Below are 22,825 nucleotides of genomic sequence, written 5' to 3' on the forward strand. Positions count from 1 at the left end.
CAGAGAAAGATGAGGCTGCCTGTTCCTGTGAAGAACCACCGTCTTGAAACTTGAGTCAGAATTGACTCAGTGGCAGTGGGTTTGGGGTTTATTCTGACCTGCAAGTCGTATTCTCCATGTCCCTGTCATTCATAAATCTCCATGTCCCTGTCATTCATAAATCTCCATGTCCCTGTCATTCATAAATGAGACTTTTATTTGTAGTTATCCTTAGATTCCAAAAGACTACTTTTAATTAAACTAAGGGTTTTTAATCTTCTTCCTGTTATGCCATTGAGTCATTTTCAACCCAGGAAGTTGACTTCCATATTTAATGTGATCATTTGTCAAAGATCCAAAACTTGAGCACAGTCCATTGAATTAGTCAGAATTTTATTGTTCATTTTGGGCTTTCCTCATTGGGCAGCTTCAACAGGGTGGTTAGGTGTGTGGAGAGTCAACAGCCTAAGTAGATTCAGCAAGCACAGAGGAGAGAAGGGGCGAGCAGCTGGGGCAGGGAGGAAGGTGAGTGTATGGTCATGCAGGGCATAGCCAACCCAAGCCTTGGAGGACACTCCAGCCCTGCCTGAGTCACAGAGAGATTCCTTTTGTGTGAAATAGGCATGGGAAGGTTTCCTACACAGGCTGGCATGAGGATTCATCAGAAGGCCAGGATGGGGTAGGTGGGGGCTCTAAATGTTGGTCTCACTCCTTTGCTTGTCTCAGATGAAGTTAGTTACTGTGTCTTTGTCCAATTTCTTCCCAAGGCGAGAAGCTACACATTTGCAAGCTTGGGAATGTTACATGTCCTGAGAAGTATCATTTTGCTCCATTCCCATTATCAAGAGTCAAAGATATAGCTGGTTCCCTTCTTAGTGGGTAAACTGCTCATCAGAAACGACCTTCCTTCCTTCTTTCTTTAGTTAGGGGAAGAGTCTGTATCTCAAATTAAGGCTGTTTTCAACGTTAGACCTTTATGCCTTCTTAGCTTTGAGGGCTCTCAGAAGCACGTTTTATCTTTGTCTAGAGGTTGCTTGCCCCTTGCCAATCTGCTTTTGTACTCCCTACAAATGGCATTACTTCATGGATTCTGTCTTAAGAGCTATTTATATCTTATAAACCCTGAGTGACTGTGATTAGAGGAGAGGAAACTACTGTACTTTCTTCCATCTGGTGCACGGCAGGGATGGTTCTCTTTTTTTCATCCAGGAAAGTCCCCTGTAATATACACGCAAGCCTGGTGAAATTCATCCTCAAATGTGTGAGCCTGGAGGCCAGTTCAATAAATACGCCCCTTTCAATCACAGATACATTCAGGTCAGAACAATACTGTGTAAAAAGCACAAAATCGTAGAAGAGTAATAAGTGTATGACTGGCCTTTTCTGTATCCAAAGGTTAATGAATTTATAGAAAAGGGATTTGCCTTAAAACAACTGATAGCCACTGGAGAAAGGTTATTAGAGGTTGAGGCCTGCAGAAGTCAGTTGGTTGATGTTGGCTTGGTTCTGACACATTTTAAAGTATGGAATTAGAGGATCTCTCACAGGATTCAGGTTTAACTTTAGTTCTAGTCTTAACTCTGGCTAGAACTTTTTGATCATAGTTTTTGACCATAGTTTCTTCATGTGTAAGAGTTGATCTGAGGGTTTTCTCAGGATCCTTCTAGTTCTGAAATTTCTGATCGCTACCTTTCTGTTTGTATAGAAAACGAGACGTGCCAGTGTGTGTGTTCGTGTGTGTGTGTGTGTGCGCGCGCGTGTTTTATATTCTTGTCTTTGGCCTAGTCGTAACTACCACTTACATACCCTCCCTTTGTGTAGAGACTTACTGAGGTAGAGTTCAAGTTTCATCTTTGGAGTGTACAGTTTAGTAGTTTAAAGTATAGCTAGAGTTGTGCGACCATCACTACGATCTAGTTCTACAACATTTTCATGATCCCCACAAAGAAACTGTACACATTAGCATTTACTCTACATTTTCTTCCTGATCTCTGTGGATTTGTCTGTACTGGACATTTTACATAAGAGGGACATGTGACCGTCTATGACTAGGTTCTCTCACTTATTACAATCTTTGCAAAGAACTTCCATGTTATAGTATGTATCAGCACATCATTCTTTTTTATCGCGGTGTGAAATTCCGTCATAGGGGCATACTACACTCCTTCATTCATCAGTTACCGACTGTTTAGGTTGGCTATTCCACATTTTGACTGTTATGAACAATACTGCATTGAATATTCATATATAAGTTTGTGGATGTCTATTTACATATTTCTTGGATTGAATTGCTCAGTTGTGGTTACTGCATGTTTAACTTTTTGAGGACCTACCAAACTTTTTGAGTAGCTACTGCGTCATGCATTGGTAGTGGGTAAGTGGTCCCATTTCTCCACATCCATGCCAGTACTTCTTATGCTCTTGTTTTTTTTTGGTAAATAATTTTATTGGGGGCTCATACAACTCTTATCACAATCCATACATCCATCCATTGTGTCAAGCACATTTGTACATTCGTTGCCACCATCTTTCTCAAAACATTTGCTTTCTACTTGGGCCCTTGATATCAGCTCCTCATTTTCCCCCCTCCCTCCCCGCTCCCCTCTCCTCATCTCTTTATTAATCTACTTATTGGCTTCATGGATTTGGGGTTGTTTATAACTCCTTCCTGTTTTCCACCATTTGGGGGTTTCAAACTGGCTATTGCGCCCTTGTGATATGTCCCAGCATTCTTTTTGTTTCTTTGTTTTATCACTTTTTAACTGAGTGGCATAAAGAGATATTCCAAACTCATCTTGAACCTGCTGTGTTTCAGCATTGGAATCAGCCACTGCAAGAAACAGCATGGCAGGCCATATCTGACCTCCTCGGGCTTCCCTACTGCTCCCAGACAGGGGTCAGACAGGTCTCCATCTTTATCCTTCTTTGTCTGTTTTCTGACACCAGTTGTTCCTCCCACAACATTCTATTTCCATGCTGGGTTTGATAATTCTTGTGAGGGCCACAGAGACTTCAAAGACAATGCTCACAATTCATGGGGTTTATTTAGGGAGTTAACAGGTTACCACAAGTCAGGATCAGGAAACAGTACGGATACAGCCCTTGCTTCCCAGAAACATCTCTCCTCATTCAACTCTAGCTCTCAACCTCTTAGCCACCTGATGCCGTAGCCTTTGACTCAGTGGATCAGGAATCTTGCTTGTTGTTCTGTCTCACAGTAGTACCATAGTCTGGGGTCCGGTGAGAAGAAGGTACCCCGTAGTCTCAGTGCAGTTCCTCTGAATCTCTGTGCCACAGTCTCGGGTTTGTGCCTTCGGGCTTCGTGGCCTGTGCCACATCAGAGATTTCAAATGTGTTCTTCGAATGTGGAAATTTTCTGTGTCTGAGATGGTCCTTCATTTCCTGGGCTACCCTTCTGCATTGTCTCACCGAGGGTTATTTTTGTCTTTTAGCAGACCATACCCCCAAGGAAACAAAGGGTATGACTTGGTTCAAATCCTCTACTGGATTAATCCTGTCCCCATTAGCATAGCAGGAAACTTCCTCTAATATGAGGTTATAGTCATAGACATAGAGCCCTGAATGATAGTACACCACAGAAAGAATTATGGCTAGAAAAGCCATATTAATCAATTACATCTCTGACATCTTTGGGAGGACTGATGTCTTTTTGGGGGCAGTGATATTAAAGATCTGGGTACCAGGTGTGATCATTATTCTTAAAGGGTCTTTTAAGCCTGTTCCCCCCAGAGCTGGGGAATATAGATATGTGTATATACACACGTATAGTTTCTTGCATTAGGGAGCTTCAACAAAGTTAATAGAAAATAGAATGAAAAGATCATGAAAAATGTTCATGAACTTTTTGAGGCATGTCAACATATACATGCATGTCCACATTGATATTTCAGAAACTATGAGTTCACACTGATAGCTTGGAGGTTAAATTTGAACACATGATATTTATTACTGTGAATAAAATAACTGGCTCTTTTTTTCTATATCACCAATTTTTCCATGACAGCTTTCTTTTTTAAAATGGCATTTTGTACAAAACATGACTATAAAAGGAAAACCCTTAACACTTTCTTTATATGTCCTTAAAACTATCTATTTCCCACTTAGCTCATGAACGAAATCGAACTGATCTTAAACCAACAAGCAGAGCTGGGTGATGTGTCGGGGAACATAGCTCAAATAAGACAGAAACTGAGAATGTTGGACAGTTTGGAAGAAAATTCTCAGGTGAGATTACTTTCGAAATGTTTACTATATTGATGCAAAGTGACAGTCATGTTGGGATGGGATGAAGTAGTATAAAGCTTGCCAATTGATTGGGCATAGGAACATGCTATACAATCGGCACAAGACTCCCAGTCTATGTTCTAAGTTATGTTCAATGCAGGCCATGGCTGACATGGCAGCTATATCCTGTAATTGTAGCAAAAGGCCTCTGAGACTTTCAAGTGTACCCATGTGAACATGGACATAATTGATTTTGAGGAAGCTAGAAAAATATTCATGAAGAACTCTATTTGGTCCTTGGTAATGCTCATCGTGGACACAGCAGAAAACCAACGAACAGCCCATTCCTTAGATCTCCAGCACGTGGTTAATGCAGTTGAACTGAACACAGACTCTAGCAGATAAAGCTACTTAGTCTTACTAGCTGTGTGACCTGACTCTCTGTGTAACCTAGGCAGAAGTAATGGTCTAAGCCTCACTTTCCTCTTCTTGGCATTGGGGATAAAATCTGATGGAACAATTGCGATATTTCATCTAGAGGGTGTTTCTAACGCACTTAGCGCAGTACGTGGGACATAGTAAGTACTCCAAAGAGGTGGCTGCCTCAAGATGTTTGCTTTTAAGAAGAATCCATTAATATCTTTTAAGGCTGTAGATGCATTTTTAACTCAATTATTTCTCTTTTAGAAATTCCCCAGATATTACACTTATATGTATACAAGATTATATACATATGTGTGTGTATGTATATATGGGTGTATATATTATGTTTGTGGATATATGTGCACATATATTGGACACATGTGTATATATATATACATACACACATATGTAAAAGGTGGCTGTCACTATTCCTGCTCGTCTGTAAGGTTAGATTCAGGACTTTAATCTGTAAAAAACTCTAGCTTCTAGCCTTGCTGCCCTGGCTTGTATGGGAGAATAATGTCTGGCTTTGGTATTTTCGGCAAACAAATCACTTCCTGAATCACCAGAATCTAAGAGCATAAATTGAGAGGCAGCAACAGCAGTGACCAGTTCTGGAATTATCCTTGTAGATCTCTGGGATTGTGGGACAATTTACATAGCCTCAGGGGAGGGTAAAAAGGGAAAGCAACCACCCTGGAAACATGGGGGCTTTCATTTCAGGGTTGGTTTTCCCACTAGCTAGCTAGACTGGGCACGTTCTCCTTCAGGGCTTCCACTTCCATGATGTTCCTTGGACAAGCATCTCCTCAGTGCTTACCAGGTCTCAAGGAGCCCGGCAGTGCAGTGGGTTAAGCATTGGGCTACTGGGCAATTGGGTTAAGTGGGCAATTGGAGGCCACCAGCCGCTGTGCGGAGAAAGGCGAGGCTGTTGGCTCCCATGAAGACGTAGAGTCTCAGAAACTCGAGGCAGAAGCTCTACTTGGCCCTTTGAGGATCATTACGAGTCAGAATGGACTGGGTACCCTTGGGTTTGGTTTTCATTTTGATCATCTTGCAGACCCGGTGCAGGAGAAGCAGTCGTTCACAGGGTAGAGGCAAGGCGGCTAAGAGCCCATTTGACTCGGAAGCCCTGCGATGTTCACTGCTGGCTTGTAAAAGTAGGCAGGTGACCTCAGCACCGGGGAGGTTTCTGAGACCAAGGTGATGGGGCTACGCTAGCTTTTGTTTGATATAATAAAACCTCTGAGAGCTCGAACGTGGATAAGGTGGAAACTTGGCAGAGGAAGAGAATGCTTGGGGTGGCGTTCCCACTGGAGCTCATTGACACCCCGATGAAAGGAACTCGCTACTGCTGCTCTTCCTTCTCTCTCTGCCCCCCACCCCGCATGATCACGTGGTCATCAGTTTGCCTCTCTTTTAAACCTCAGAATCTGCTCACGAAGACCCGGTTTGTGATCTTACATGGACACAGGCTGGCCTCCAACCACCACTACGCGCTGGACTTGATCTGCCAGCGGTGCAATGAGCTGCGCTACCTCACCGATATAGTGGGGAACGAGATCAAAGCAAAGCAACTGCGGCTCAGCCGGGTCTTCAAGATGCATAAGCTCCTGCAGCAGGTAGTCTCACGGACAATGAAGGGCCCGCCTCGAGACATGTGTGTCTCCGTGTCTCCTGGCCTGGCACTCCTGACCCACGCGTGGTCTCCCTGTAGGTTGGGGGTGGGGGTGGGGGAGTTAGGGTCAGGTGGAGCTTTGGAATAGAATTGATCAAGAGGCCGGAAGAACTGAGCTGGCTTCAGGATTGTGAGAATCAGGGTTTCTGTTCTGAGTAGTGGAACGGCAGGAGAGCTTCCTGTCTACTATTTCAAAGTCACGGGGGGATATTTGGCTGAGACGGTAAACACTGAGTTCATGTTATGGTATAGCAATGAGCATGGCAACAGCGACCAGAAGACAGTGCTCCCTGGCCCTGCCTTTCACGAGTCTGTAATGAATTGAACGGTCACCCCGCAGGGATGGTCTGCAGTGTGACGGGGGAGGGGGGAGTGTCACTTACATGGGCCAGAGCTGATCATACCCCTTTTCATCTAGACACTCCTTCTATTTGGCGAGGGGTTTCATATTACATTCTCATTATTGATTTGGGGGAAACCCCACCTAGCTGAAGCAGCCCGGTTGAGAGGATGATCAGATCCCGAGGCAGAAGGAAGCCCTTGCCATGAAATGAAGGCCCTGGGTCCCAACCTTGGCTGTGCCTTCAAAAGACCAGCCCAGAACGACTGGATCAGGTGTCTTCATTGGGGTGGGTGGGGGGAGCTCAGAATGAGCCTCTGAGTCACAGAAATCTGGGCTGATAACTGCTCTCTTCCTGGATGAATGCATTTCCTGCTTCTTCATAGTGAATGTGTGTTTCCCCCTTGATGTTGCCCCAGGCTCGGCAGTGCTGTGATGAAGGAGAAGGCCTTATTGTTAATCATGAAATCGATAAATTGCAATCAAAAGAAGATGCTGAGAAAGCGCTTCAAGACATCGAGAATTTTCTTGACATGTCTCTGCCTTTTATAAATTATGATATAGAAAGACTGCAGTATGAATTTGACACCATTCTGTCGCCTGAACTCAAGGTAGGACGGTTAAAGAAAACAGCAACTTAAATCAGATTCTAATTGGCATCATATGGGGACACGTTAGATTACTTCCCAGCTAACCCTCCCACAAAGTGCAATTACCTAGTTCTTTGAAGGGTGAAGAATCATCGTGGTGCCCCTGTGAAGCAGCAGAGAGTCCAGAAAAAGAACAGTGTCCATTTGGAGCACTGGCTTCATTGTCTTTATTTTTTTCCCCACCTGCTGGGAGCTCTCAGACAGGTTTTCTTGTGCTTCCTTGGAGAAAGCCCCAAAGCAGCCTTAGGAGAATGCTACACCTGTGTTAAGACCACTCTCCACCCCAAACATCTTTCCTTTAGGCTGCAGTGGCCACTGTCACTCTCTGGGTACAGACATGCAGCTCTCCCTCAGTGTGAGAAGGAGGAATCTGGACCTTCTTGGTGAGGCAGGGAGGCAAGCTGAAGTTAGTGTTAGCAGGACTGAGAGCTCTAGGTTATTGCAATCCTGCCCCTCTTTGAGGTGCCATGAAAGACTGCCTCTGTATCGTATCACCAATAAGAGATTAGCGTGCTGGCGATGTTATTTGCTGCTACAACACGCAGATGACTGTAAGGTTGGGGAGGTATCCCAATTGACTTGCAGTTACTAGAGGACACCCTGGGAAACACAAAGCAGCGGTAAAGGCCAAGCCACTCTCTCAGATACAACTTAGCTTAACTCTAGCTGCCTCGCACAAGCTACGAGGGACACACGGATATGTCATCTATTTGTGGCTCTGAGGAGCCTGTTACACCATGACGAACTAAAATGAGAGTCTTTTTCCCCTCTGTTTATTTTTGGGTGTGTGTGAGCTAGGTGAAGGTTTACAGAACAAGTCAATTTTCCATTCAATAATTCATAACATTTAGTTTTTTGTCCTTGATTGCAATCCCCATAATGTAACATCACTTTTCCCATTTCCTCTATTTCCTTCCTCCTCCTTTCCTACCTCTTCCGAAGGCTGCCATTGGGCAAATGTTTCCCTGTCGATCTCAAACTCAACCAACAAGTAAACAAACAAAACCAACCCAAATCACTGCCATCGATTGGATTCCGACTCATAGCAACCCTATAAGGACAGAGTAGAACTGCCCCAGTGGGTTTCTGAAAGTGTAACTGCTTACAGGAGAAGAAAGTCTGTCTCCCTCAGAGTGACTGGTGGGTTTGAATTGCTAACTTGGTGGTTATCAGTCCAACTCGTAACCACTACACCACCAGGGCTCCATCTACAGGGCTGATTATTCTAAGGAATGTGCACCTCCCTAGTGTTATTGTTCCCTCTATAGACTTGTGTACTGTTTGGTTGAAAACTGAGCAACAAGGGTGAGTTCAGTGTCAGATGAATCTCTCTGCCCAACCAGTAAGTCTCATATTTGGTATGATTTTGAATTGTATTCCATATTTTGCTCTCATTCTCTCGAGGACCTTCTAACGCGCTCCCTTTCAGGGAAGATGGTAGAGGCAGCCAGGCACCATCTAGTGCTTCTGATCTCAGGATTGAGGAGACTGGTGCTGGTGTGGACCTTTAGTCTGTCGTGTCTTCAAGTTTCATCATTCTTCTCTCCTTTAGACGACGAGAGGCCAACAGTTATACCTTAAGTGACTGCTTACAAGTTTTTAAACACCCTACTTACTTTTGAACAATGTTATGTTGATTGACCTTGGTGTCCCCCAGGAGTACAGTCCTGAGCCCACAGACCCAGTGATTGATTCCAACAAGGTGTTTGGCTTTGTCTATATTTTTATTACTTTGCACCCTAAATGCTCCACCATGTTCAAGGATCTTTTGCAGTGCATGTAACACCTATGTGTAAGTATCCTATAGAGGGTAGCTTGCAGGGTAAATCTACTGTAATGGTGCTGTTTATCTTATTGCTTTCATAACTTGGCGGTTTTGTCACATCAAAAACAGAGTAAAATGTCTTCTCTTCTAGCCATTATCCCTTCCAGCCCTTGGCAGGTAGAGCAGTGTGTGCAGTGACCAGTTCCATCACTGAATGAGGCACTTCCTGTCCACGTTATTTTGGTTGAGATCATCACCTCTGGGTTTATAACTATGTGGCGATAATGCATTAGTCTGTTTCACTTCACTTTTAAAAAGTCTTCCACTATAGTGGAAACTCAGAACTACTTTTTTTTTAATCATCATACTTTTGGTTTTATCATGATGAAGTCATGTGACCTCCAAGTTTTCTTTTCTTTTTCCTTTTTTAAATCGCTTTATTAGGGGCTCATACACCTCTTATCACAATCCATACATACATCAATTGTGTAAAGCACATTTGTACATTCATTGCCCTCATCATTCTCAAAACATTTCCTCTCCACTTAAGCCCCCGGCATTAGGTCCTCATTTTTCCCCTCCCTCCCTGCTGCCCCCTCCCTCGTGAGCCCTTGATGATTTATAAATTATTATTAGAACTGATTTTTTGACAGTCTGAGAACTCTGAAAGGATTTACAATGACCTCAATTCAGAAAATGTTTCCTGGAATCCTTGCAGATTCAAATGCAGACCATACAGCTGAAGCTGGCAAACATTCGAAGTGCATTTGAGAGCCAGCAGGCTGGTTTCAGGAACCTGGAAGATACGTGCATGGGACCATTGCAATTCGTGGTACCTGGAACAGACCATTTGATCAAATCCACAGGACCATTTTTTGCCCCCAAACATGGTAACGTATCTTACATTCATCTTTACTTTCTCTTCCTTTCCTGTAATTTTTTTTACTGTGTTTCTGTTGATGTCCGTGCTGAATTGATTCTCCAACCGTGACAAATTGAAAATTTATCTGAGCATCTTTAATGATGCTTAAATTATATCGCATAAGCAGGAGTTATGGTTGATAACATAGTACAGCCAGATAACATAATAGTAAATGGGTGTAGGACAGGTGGACCCAAATCTCAGGACTGAGTATTCTAGTCTTAAAAATAAATTTAAAAAAATTTCAAGTCTTTAAAAATATTAAAAACCAAACATTGTTCTTCATCAGGTGGAAGAAAGTGTATGAAACTGCTACACATACACACATTCACTGAATAAATTATTGCATGATTTTTTAAGCTTCTGGTAAGTGAGGGCTTCAATAATAGAATAAAATGCCTTTTCTAAGCGGATGCAGGAAAACAATAATTTTATTGATAGTTAACTTTTGCAGATCCCATTTTCTCGTGTTAACCTGTAGATCCATTTTAACCATGTAATGCCCATTTCCTTTCTAAATCTTATGAAAAAAAGGAAGTCCTCCTAATGGAGTTGAACTCTGGAATCATGATGACCCGATTTCTCCAGGAGCTGCCTTGGGCTGTTTTGTGGGTCTCTGAGATGAAGATCATTTGTTCTTTGGAGCTCTGTTTAGACCATGGGGCTAATTCCAGTTTAAATTCAGTCTCCATAATATCTCAAGTACAATCAGGGACTTCGTTGATGTAGAGCAATTTTCTTCAGCCAGGTCTAAAGTATGATAAAATATACTCATAGCTCAATAAGATAAAAAAAAAGAGGTGATAGAAGCAGCCAGCTAGACTAAGAAAATAAAAGGTTTATAATGAATATTTATTACATGTGAAAAGATCCTCATAAGTGAAACTATAGAAAATAGCTTTGATGAATAATATCAACTAGGAAGATACCACCCCCCCAAAAAAAAGGCAAAAGAACAAAAACAAACAATAAGTGGATAGAGCCCGTTCTCTATGAAAGTAAAATCGAATAGGTTGATACTAAAAGGCATGAGAAAAGCTAGGATTTGAGGATCAGACAGACCTCGGTTAGGTTTAGATTTTTGGTTCTGTCTGCTGGTAGTGTGATCTTCGGCAATTCATTTAACCTTTCTGAGCCTCAGTTTCCTTGTCTGTAAAACGGGAATGGTACTGTGTACTTGTTTCAAAGTGTTGTGGTGAAGATAACATGAAAACATAGACTACAAAATGGTCCTCAATGAGTGGAACTGTCTCTTCTCTCTGGGGGCACTTCCTGCTGCTTAATTGTTCTATAGCAGGTCAATTCCTTGAAAGCGGAGAGTCCTTTAGTTTTACCCTTTCAGTTAAGGAGCAGGGTTTCTAGGACACTGGCCAAGACCCACTCAAGCCATTTAGCACTGAAAGCACATGTTTTGTTTGCCTTCGTCTTCGTTCATTCTCATGTTTGTATTTAATGCCATTACATTTTTCTTTCTGCAGTGGGAATTGGATACTCTTTCTTTCAAGCATGTAAACTTTTTTCAAAAGGTACTTATCTTTATTAGATTATTTTTAGCCAATACATTTCCTGAGTCCTTATATATGTGAAAAACCAGTTTGACACCTAAAAACAGCAGTACTTCAGCCTCACGTTTGCCTGCAAGGAGCTGTTGGTTTTTGGTCAGAAGGACCCATCCATCTGTTATTCTCTCTCAATATGAATCGGACCTTGAAAAGTTACCACCAAAAAAGGAAATGAGGCTTCTAAATTCAACATCTTTCACAGAATGGCCATTGGAGGGAATGCTAAAGTGAATCAAATGCGCTTTTATGTCAGTGCCTTCCTTGGTATCCATATAAAACTATTGGGAGTAGCTTAGGGTGACTTCCGTCCAATGTATACACGAGGGAGAAGGCAGCTAAGTCCCTAAAGAAATGACAGAGATGAATGATGATTTTATTCACCATCGTTTGTGAATGAAAGCAAAGCATTATTTATACACCAAATTTCGTTCATGTGACCTCCATTGCTCCATGAGTTCTGGGGACTATTAAGAGTCAGTTCCAAACAATTCCTTAAGACTTTGAAATTACTAAGCAGCGCCTCAAAGTTCACTTTTATTTGTGACCCAAGCCAGTCAAACTGTTTTTCAAGTTTTGTTTGGTTTTTCTTTGCATCAAACCCCACGCCGATCATGATGCCTGGCATCAAGCAGGATTTACTAACAATGTGCTGAATTAACATTGAATACAGTTGAAGAAGGACATTACCAGTGAGAGGTGATGTGTAAAATGTACTTTGAATTCAAACATTTGTGGCTCAGTTCTTCTTCTGAAGCTCCAGACCTGAGGCTGTGGTTTATTGACTTGAAGTTCCCATGAGCAACTAAGGCTCAACATGGTCCTGTTGAACCCATTCCATCTCCCCTGCAAATCTTCTCTTCTTCCAACGCTCTGCAAAGCCCCTGGCTGATCCTGTGATTGACCAGTTCTCCGAGCTTATCATCTTGAGTTCTCTCACTCATGCTCTGCCTTTTATCAGGAAAAAAACCCTTGGGGTCACCTTGGTGACACCTAGTACAAGTTGAAGTGCCTCTCAAATCTAATCCCCTCTCCATCTTCAGGGCTAACTCCCCTAGCCCTAGCTACGTGCATCTGTTGCTTTTAATAGCTGTAATAGTCTGCTTGGCTCCCAACGCTCCCTCTTCAAATGCCTTTAGTGCCTTCCTCAGCTTTGGGACGCTCCACATCCTGTTTTCTCTGGGACACTACTCTTCCCTTTCTCCTTCCTTTCCACCTTGGTAGCCCCTCCTCTTGGCCACTTTTCTCAGATAAGTTTTTTCTCCTTACTGCTGCTGCTCCCCAGTTCTGATAGGCATTCATATGATAACAAATCCACAAGCATTTTGTCTGCGATTGAAGGCCTCTTCTTCTGTCTTTTCTGCTAGTCTGTAAGCTCTGTAAGGACAGGGACTGTGTGCTATTCATCTTTAAAGTGCCAGCATCTAGCACAGAGATGCTAGATTCATAAAACTTTATATATATTCACATAAACTCACATAAATTTATATATATTCACATTGTTGAATGAATGTATATATATGTGTGTGTTTGTGTTATATATGTATATATCCCTTGCTTTTCAGAAAAAGAAAACATGTTTCTCATAAAGTTGTATATACATCTTTTGTGCATCGCTCTTAATGTATATACAAAGAAAGAGTCAAGTTAATGACTGCTCCCTAATATCATTTTATAAATAAGTTCTGGATCTCTGCTTATCAGATCTCTTTCCGCCAATTGTCTGCCAGTTTGTCCTACTGTGCTCGTTTGTTTGTTGCTGTGATGTGGGAAGCTATGCTCCTGGTGCTTCAAGTACTACCAGCAAGATCGTTTATGGTGGGCAGGTTTCAATGGAGCTTCCAGACATAGACAGACTTCTGAAAGAAAGTGGCCCGTGAGAACCTTATGAGTGGCAGCAGACCATTGTCTAGTGTAGTGCCAGAAGATGAGTCCCTGAGTTGGAAGGCATTCGAAAGATGACTGGGGATGAGTTGCCTTCTCAAAGTGGAGTTCACTTGAATTACATGGATGGGACAAAGCTTCCAGGACCATTGCTTGCTGATGGAGCACGACTCAAAAAGAGAAGGAACAGTTGCAAACCTCCATTAATAATCAGAATATGGAATGTAAGATGTATGAAGCTAGGAAAATTCGAAGTCAAAAGAGTGAAATGGAATGCATAAAAGATAGACATCCTAGGCATTTGAGGGCTAGAAGAGATTGGTATTGTTTTTTTTTCCTGAGTTTTAAAAAAATACTTTTATTGGGGGCTCTTACATCTGTTATCACAATCCATACATTCACCCAGTGTGTCAAGTACGTTCGCACATATGCCACCATCATTTTCTTTTTTTTTTTGCCGCCATCATCATTTTCAAAGCATTCTTTTCCCACTTGAGCCTCTGATATCAGCTCCCCATTTCTTCCACCTCCCTCCTACGCCTGCTGTCCCTCACGAACCCTTGATAAGTTGTAGATTATTATTTTCATATCTTACCTCATCTTCTGTCATCCCTCACCCACTTTTCCATTATTCGTCCCCCAGGGAGAGGGTTCTAGGTTGATCCTTATGATAGATTCTCCCTTTCCCTCCACCCTCCCCTAATCCTCCTGGTCTCTCTACTCCCCTTATTGGCCTGGAGGAGTTTATCTATCCTGGATTCCCTGTGTCTGGGGCTCTTATCTGTAGCAGTGGGCATGCTCTTGTCTAATTCGATTTGTAAAGTAGAATTAAGGTCATGATAGTGGGGTGAAGGAAGCACCAAAGAGCTAGAGGAAAGTTGTGTGTTTCATCGGTGCTATACTGCCCCCTGACTGGCTCATCTCTTCCCTGTGACCCTTCTGTGAAGGGATGTCCAGTTGTCTACAGATGGGCATTGGGTCTCCACTCCATGTCCCAACTCCATTCACCTTGGGTATGGTTTTATTCTGGGTCTTACATGCCTGATACCTGATCCCATCGATACCTCATGATCGCACAGGCTGGTGTGCTTTTTCCATGTGGGCTTTGTTGCTTCTGAGCTAGGTGGCCACTTGTTTACCTTCAAGCCTTTAAGACCCCAGATGTTATATCTTTTGATAGCCAGGCACCATCAGCTTTCTTCGCCACATTTGCTTATGCACCCGCTTTGTCTTCAGCAAAGCGATCGTGTTGGGAAGGTGAGCATCATAGAATGCCGGATTGTTAGGACAAAGTGTTCTTGTGTTAAGGGAGTACTTGTATTGAGGGGTACCGACCATTTTCAATTGGGCAAGCATATGGTCTACTATACCGGGAATGAAAAAAAAATTGTTTTTTAATCAAATACTTTTATTGGGGGCTCTTACATTTCTTATCACAATCCATACATGCATCCATTGTGTCAAGCACATTTGTACATATGTTGCTGTCATCATTTTCAAAGCATTTTCTTTCAACTTGAGCCCTTGATATCTGCTACTCATTCCCCCCACCTCCCTCCCTCCATCATTAACCCTTGATAAGTTATAGATTATTATTTTCATAACTTATATCATCCTTCACCCACTTTTCCATCGTTCATCCCCCTGGGAAGCAGCTATATGTTGATCTTTATGATTGATTCCTCCTTTCTCCCCCCACCTTCTTCTTATCCTCCTAGTATCTCTAATCTCATTGTTGGTCCTGAGGGGTTTATCTATCCTGGATTCCTTGTGTTTCGGGCTCTTATCTGTAGCCGTGTACATATTCTTGTCTAATCCAATTTGTAAGGTGGAATTGAGGTCATGATAGTGGGGTGAGGAAGGAAGCCTTAAAGAACTAGAGGAACGCTGTGTGTTTCATCAGTGCTATACTGCACCCTGACTGCCTCATCTCTTACTTGTGACCCTTCTGTGAGGGGATGTCCATTTGTCTAAAGGTGGGCTTTGGGTCTCTAATCTTCCACGTTGAACACTGATGACTGAAAGCCTTGATGAGGTGTGGGGACGACATCAAGAACATCATACATGAAGAAAACAAAAGCTCACTCACAAGACATGAAAGAAAGAAGAGAACAAAGAGGGTGTCAGAAGAAGGTTCTGCAACTTGCGTTCGATGGTAGAGTAGCTAAAGAAATGGAAGAAATTATGGAAGTAAAAGAGTTCAGCAGGAGACTTCAAGGGTAGCTCCAGAAGGCAGAGTTTTATAATGAAATGTGCAAAGTGAGGATGGCTTTGCCACACATACTGTGCACATATTGTTAGGAGGAATCAGTCTCTGGAGGACATCATGTTTGATGAAAAACAAAAGGGAGACTTCCAATGCGATGGATTCACATAGCGGATGCAATAATGGATTCAAACGCTAGTGAAGGTGATGCGGGGACAGGCATTGTTTGGTTCTGTTGTGCATAGGGTTGCTTTGAGTCCGGAAAGACTCCACAATTCCTAACAACAATAGCATCTTATCTCCTTCAAGTAGGGTATTATCTATATTCTTGAGAAATTGATTATATAGGGTAATTCTGTAAAATATAGATATATATCTATGTGTGTACCCAAATTATATTTGTACGTATTTGTGTGTTTTCCTTTAAAAAATGAGAGTAAGACATAAGAGTCTATAAAGTATACAGTAGGACCAATTAATGAGTATAAAATGCAGAGTCTCTGGAGCATATAGTACAATGGTTCTCAACCTTCCTGATGCTGTGACCCTTTCATACAGTTCCTCATGTTGTGTTGACCCCCCCAATCATAAAATGATTTTCGTTGCGACTTCATCACTGCCCTTTTGCTACGGTTATGAATTGGGCGTTCCCTGTGAAAGGGTCGTTCGACTCCCAAAAGGGTCGTGACCCACAGGTTGAGAAACACTGGTCTAGTAGTAGGACAAATGAAGGAGAGTAAAGTCTAGGGAAAGCAGTGTGCCTTATACGGGCTCCTCCTGAAGAGGAAACGATAAAAAGCGTGTCCCTTCCCCAGAGTGAGGAGACCCGTACTCTGTGACTTCCTTTGAAGCTCACTTGAGAATTAGTCATTTGAGTAATCTTGTGATTCAGCAATGTCTAATAGAAGCCCTGGTGGTGTAGTGCCATTATACGCTATCTCATATGGTCGCTATGAGGAATCCATGTGATGGTAGTGAGATTTTTTTGGTTTTCAGAAATGGATAGGACCTCTACTCTGACAGGAGATTGTATGGATTGGAATTCTACTGCAGCTGCTTAAACAAGCCATTAACTTTAAGTCCTTATTTATAAAATGGGGATCAAAGTAGTGCCTACTTACAAGGGTTGTTTTTGAGGATTAAAAACCGAATGGACATGTAGTGCATAAAGCAGCGCCTGGAATGTATGTAGTGAGGGCCCAGTAAATGTTAGATACCGTAACTGTTAGGGTAAATTGACACCAAAAACGAAAAATACTTTTGTTTGGAACCATGTCTTAGTTATCTAGTACTGCTTTATCAGAAAGATCACAAGACAGTGACTTTAAAGAAGAGAAATGCATTTTCCCACAGTTCAGGGTGCTAGAAGTCTGAATTCAGGGCATCAAATCCAGGCAAAAAGTGGTGGAGGTGGTGGTGGTGGAAGCGGCTGGTGGTTGGTGGTGGTGGTGTGTGCGTGCTGTGAAAGAAAGGTCTCTCCAGCTGCTTGCGTACGTGTGTGGGTACGGCGTGCGTGTGTGTGCGTGCGCGCGCTGTGGAGAAAAGTTCTCATCTCTTTTCAGCTGCCTTTCCTGTGTTCTGTGGAAAGCCCCATGTTGCCTGGTGTCTGTTTTCTGAGGCTTGCACTTCATTGCTTCTTCACCCAACCTGCTCTTGTTATATTTCCAAAGGCGATTGGTTTTAAGACCCATCCTACACTGAAATGGCCTTCTCATTAGCATAACAAAGAACACCTTTATTTCTAAATGGGTGGTTGCACACAGGTTAAGATTCCAACCTATATTTAGGAGGTCATAAACCAGATCCATAACAATGAGGTTAATGAATAAGTTAACATCTGATTAAATGCTTGAGGGGGAGAGGAGGTGGGGGGAGCAGGTCAGCTTGAACACATAAGCGAATAGGATGATGAATCATACTAATTTTAGTGCTCAGCTGGCAAGAGGTTTTTTGAGGAGTGAGTGAGTGAATGAATGAACAAACGAATGCAAAGCAAAATCAGGCTCCAAAAGAAGTTGAGCATGTAGATAAATCTAATGAGTCTTTGTTCTCTGTAGTCTGCTTTTAAATATACTAATATCAACTAGCTGCCGATACTAATAAATATCTCTGTAATTATTTACTAGCAACTGCCCTGGTGGCATAGTGGTTATGCATTGGGCTGCTAACTAAGGTCATTAGTTCAACAGCACTAACCTTGGGAGGAGGGCATGGCTTTTTATTCCCATAAGGATTTTCAGCCTTGGGAACCCACTCGGGCAGTTCTACCCTGCCCTATAGGGTTGCTATGAGTCAGAATCAATCTGATGGTAATGATTTTTGTTTTGTTTGGGTTTTGCATTTAGTTATTTCCTCTAGACATGTATGTGTGGTCATTATACTTACTGACTTTAATTCTGTTCCATTGCTTTCATTGTCCACATTGTTCTACCAGGGAAGCCTTGGAGAGAAAATCAGAGCAATTTGAAAGTAAGTATCATTCATTAAACCCACATTGGGCTTAATGGTGTAGTTGTGGAAGCAGCATGAGGGCTTACACCATAGTCTTTATTCGCTAAATCAATGTCGTGCATTGGGAAGCTGGTTAATTCTGAAAGTGAAATGCTACAGCATTGGGGCTCATTGCACTACTGGCCTATCCCCTGATGGATGAGTGGTATCGCAAGTCCTGGCTCCAGTTCAGCATTCTTTCTGTGCAGCACCTCACATTCCTTCAGGCGTCTCCTTTCTCCCTGCTCCCTCAACACACTGACTTCAGTGTGGTAGCTTCCTACTGAAGGAGCTTTCTTTCATACATGGCTCCAGGCCTTCAAGTCTGAAACATGGGCAGAAGGCAGGTTTCTGTGGGCCACGCAGAGGCTAACTCTGGGCTCAGAAAGACATCCATTCATTTTTTAAATAGAAACGAGGGTCCTTCTATCTCCCCTACCCAGGATACTCCGGGGTCTGCAGCGAAGACCCTCCATTTTCTCTCTGTGTCCTCTATGGTGCGTGAGAACAAGAAAGTATCCTGTAAAGGCAGAATAGCATAGCAATAGCACAGAACTGGATGACTTGGCTTTTGATTCGAGTTCCCACACGTGGTGGTGTGACTGTGTTAACCATGGACAAGTTCTCTGGAACTTAGTATCCTCCGCTGTAAAATAGAGGGCAATCCTGGAACACCTGTATCCTAGGATTTTTAGTGAAACGATTAAATGATCTGATCTTTGTTAAGTACTTGGAACAATGTGTGGTACAGAGTTAGCTTCGAAGTGTTTCACAGAAATCTTGTTACTGTTAGTTGTCATCGAGTCAGCTCCAGAGCCAAGCATTGCCCCGTCCTGTGCCATCTTCACGATCACTGGCATGCTCCATTCCAATGGTGGCAGCTACTGTGTAATTTTGAGTGCCTGCCCACCTAAGGGACTTACCTCTCCGTGCTCTATCAGATGATAATCTGGGAGGATCCACTGGGCTTTTAATTGGTTGATTTGGGGAAGTATATTGCCAAGCCATCCTTCCTAGTGTGCTTCAGTCTAGAGCTCCACTGAGACCTAGCCTCCAGGGGTGACCCTGTTGTTAATGAAGTACCGATGGCAGTGTTCCCAAGCACCATTGCAATATACAAGGCAGCAAGGTTTGATAAGGGGACGGACAGGTGATGTGTCTACAAAGTTAGGATCTTCAAGAAAACCTCAGTTGACTTAAATTTCCTCGATGAGAAATATACCTCTGTAGATGTGACTTTGCCTTTTCATCATTTCAGATGGAAGTGGTGCAGGACAGGCAAGAGAAGAGCGCTCCTAGTCAACCCCCCACTTCGGAGCATGACAACAGCTTGGAAATTTTGAAGAAGTATTTATTAACCTGCATGCATCCCCACATACACCCATCGGGGGCTCTGGCGCAGTGGTCCACAGGAATGGGTTTGGAACACGGTTCACAGATAGGGGTGCTGCTGAGTGAGGTGTCCGCAGGCCTGTGTTTAGGCCTGACTAAGCTGTTCTTGGTTATATGACTTGAGCTAAAAGTAACCAGGCTTTTACAAAATTTCAGTACCCTTTTTAGCAAACGTGGTGAAAATGAATGGAATCAAGAACCATAAAGATAACCAATATAATTTTGAAGAGATATTAGCAATAATGTTCACTTTTATCACATGGTACTAACATTCTAGACATGTGACCATTTAATATTTAAGTTGATGTCACAGAGTTGTGAGTAAGTAGCTGATATTTAGGGAAAGTTTTATGGATATATAAGGCACCTTCAACAAGTTTGTGGGAAAATTCCATTATCTTTTTCCATAAACTTTTTTGAAGTTCTCTAATAGATGTGTTTGTATAGACATACATGTATGTGTATATATATATGAATATATATTCAAATATTTAAATGCTTAAATATATGATATATACATTGTGTATATTCCAAAACTCTTAAATGTTAAATGCTCAAAATAGAACAGATAAATCTACATTTGAATATATATGTAAATAGTCTTAAAAGTTAAATGCTTAAACATGTTTTAAAATAATTTTTTTGAGAGGCCGAAATTAGAAGTTAAATTATACTGGGTTATTTATGTTGGAGAATGAGGCAATGGATTTTAAATATGATGCCAACTGAAAATCCCATGGAGAGAGGGTATATTTTATATTTCAGAGACAGGGAGCAAAATTCTATCAGAAACTCAACACATTCTCTCTACTTGGGCAGACCAGAAAAATAAATCTACTTAAAAAATTTCAGGGCAAGGGAAAAAAGGTGCTTATGTGATATCTTTTTTTTGGGGGGGTGGGAGTGGGAACTATAGCTCAGAACTGTGCTGTGTCCACCCGCACCCCCCCCCAACTAATCCCCAACTTCACAAATACGTCTTGTGAGCTTTTAGTAAATTGATTCCTGAGCTTTGTGAGTTAGAAACTAGGAAATTCATTTCCCATTTTGATGATAAAACCACCAAGAAGACTTGACATTTCCTATAGATTTACATATTTATATGGCAGACAATTCCGAGTAATTCTTGTGGACAATTTAGCAATAACGAGGCAATCAAATAACTGTTGAATATCATCTTTCTCTGTATTCTAGCCATGTCCTAAATGAACTGATCCAGTCAGAGAGAGTGTACGTTCGCGAGCTCTTTGCGGCTTTACTGGTAAGGCATTCCAAGTGTGTTGTCCCAGCTTTACCTGCCCCGTTCCTCAGAGGGGGCTTGGGGCCATCTTCTGCTTCTGTTTTCTCCTTTGAGTGTTGGGCAATCATGGTGTGCGTTCACCACCCTTCAATAGTGAGACGGAGTGATCCAGAATTAATTTTTTTAAAAAAGAAGCTATTCTCTGAGAGAGGTGGACGATTGGGATAACTTTTCCCAGGTGGTGACATAAATAACTGACGGCTGGGGATTGGGATGCAGATTTGGTCTGGAAAAAGCCACAACACTTCCTCGGAGCTTAAGGAACAGTCAATGGCCTGTGCTACATTTTTTTCACAGTTGGTTTCTATATTTTGTTCCCCTTGACGACCAGCTACCCTGAAGGCCAATGGGCTGTCGCTTTACTAGCAAATCTGTACTTTTTTCCCCTCCTGCCTTTAAAGGAAAACAAGTGGGTGACTTTGGGAATTAGGGTCTCGCAACGTGAAAAATGACAAAAGGCTTCCTCCCCCAAACCTCTATTTATTGTGCTGTACTTATGACACCTTTGGCGGCCAACCTAGAAGTTAATGTAAATATGTATAAAAATGAATACCTGGTTTATTTTGTGTAGGGCTACAGAGCAGAGATGGATAATCCAGAGATGTATGATCTTATGCCCCCTCTCCTGAGAAATAACAAGGATGTTCTCTTTGGAAATATGGCAGAGATCTACAAGTTCCACAATGAGTATGTGATTGCTGAATTGAATATTTGTTTATGCTATTTTACAACTCGAGTGGCCAATTTCTTATGCTGTACATATAATTATGGCCTCCTCTTGTCTCTAAAATTTGGACAGCATTTTCATGAGCAGCCTGGATAATTGCCAGAACGCACCAGAACAAGTGGGACGCTGTTTCCTGGAGAGGGTGAGTTAAAGGCTTCTTCCACTTGGGCTGCCCTTGCAATGCAAAGAAGGCCCCTGGTCTAGCTACCAGTCATCAGGCATGTTAGGGGTGAGGAAATTATGCTGCTCGACCACACTCACTCTTGTGGAGCCTTCCTTGATAGCACAAGTGCCTGTTTACAAATTGGTAATATGGTTGATTTTTTTTTAACCACAGAAGAAGGAATTTCAGATGTATGCCAAATATTGTCTGAATAAGCCCAGATCGGAGAAAATTTGGAAGAAGTGTTCCGAATGTGCCTTTTTCCAGGTATACTTAGTCCAGTATTGGATATACTTCCTTTATGTAATGTATGTATGCATAGAGCACACAGCGGAACTCTACTCTCCCTATCACACACGTGCATGCCGGACATATGTTTGCTAGTCCACAGAAATAAATACTTTTAGCTGTGTCTTTTGACATGTCCTTCATGTTTCCAAATAACGTGCTCATCGTTGGTTCATCGTTTTCATGACATTGTCAATTAACTCCCCCCCTCCCATGACTGATGGCCATCTAAGTCTCTTTCCACTGCTTCCTTCCTCCAAATCTTTCAATCTCATCATGTGATTATTTTGGTTATTGATTATCAGGGTTAAATCATTAAGACTGTGTAAATTCTATTCTCAGACAAGTTATGTGTCATGATTGATTTTCCTTCCCTTTTTGTCGTTCTTGAAATTGCCTCTTTAGTCACTTAGTTTTCTGCATGTTGCTGTTCAGTGCCCTGGAATGCACTCCACCTCATAGCAACCCTCATCACTCACACACCCACCTCACTCCCTCACTCACTCCCCTCAATCCACTCAGCCACTCATTCACTCACTCACTCACTCCACTCACTCACTCACCTCACTCCATTCACTCACCTCACTCCACTCACTCACTCCCTCCCCTCACTCCACTCACTCACTCACCTCACTCCATTCACTCACTCACCTCACTCCATTCACTCACTCTATTCACTCACTCACTCATTCACTCACTCATTCACTCACCTCACTCACTCACTCACTCACTCCCCTCACTCCCCTCACTCACTCATTCACTCACCTCACTCACAAACTCACTCACCTCACTCCACTCACTCACTCACTCACTC

General features: G+C 42.4%; 1 protein-coding gene across 1 annotated transcript in view; it reads left to right on the forward strand.

Annotated features, from left to right (window-relative positions):
* MCF2 (MCF.2 cell line derived transforming sequence) overlaps window positions 1–22,825 on the forward strand; it is a 54,529-nt gene that overhangs the window by 12,995 nt on the left and 18,709 nt on the right. Inside the window, exons 7-17 of the mRNA XM_045288367.1 lie at window positions 4,105–4,224; window positions 6,078–6,269; window positions 7,085–7,276; window positions 9,799–9,970; window positions 11,481–11,528; window positions 18,086–18,120; window positions 19,400–19,488; window positions 20,728–20,794; window positions 21,405–21,520; window positions 21,633–21,702; window positions 21,898–21,990. Of these exons, the coding sequence (XP_045144302.1) occupies window positions 4,105–4,224; window positions 6,078–6,269; window positions 7,085–7,276; window positions 9,799–9,970; window positions 11,481–11,528; window positions 18,086–18,120; window positions 19,400–19,488; window positions 20,728–20,794; window positions 21,405–21,520; window positions 21,633–21,702; window positions 21,898–21,990 (1,194 nt within the window). The remainder of the gene's footprint in view (window positions 1–4,104; window positions 4,225–6,077; window positions 6,270–7,084; window positions 7,277–9,798; window positions 9,971–11,480; window positions 11,529–18,085; window positions 18,121–19,399; window positions 19,489–20,727; window positions 20,795–21,404; window positions 21,521–21,632; window positions 21,703–21,897; window positions 21,991–22,825) is intronic.

This window comes from Echinops telfairi, unplaced genomic scaffold (assembly GCF_000313985.2).
Source record: "Echinops telfairi isolate 266 unplaced genomic scaffold, ASM31398v2 ScPeMD7_20;HRSCAF=75, whole genome shotgun sequence".
In the NCBI taxonomy this organism is placed as follows: domain Eukaryota; kingdom Metazoa; phylum Chordata; class Mammalia; order Afrosoricida; family Tenrecidae; genus Echinops; species Echinops telfairi.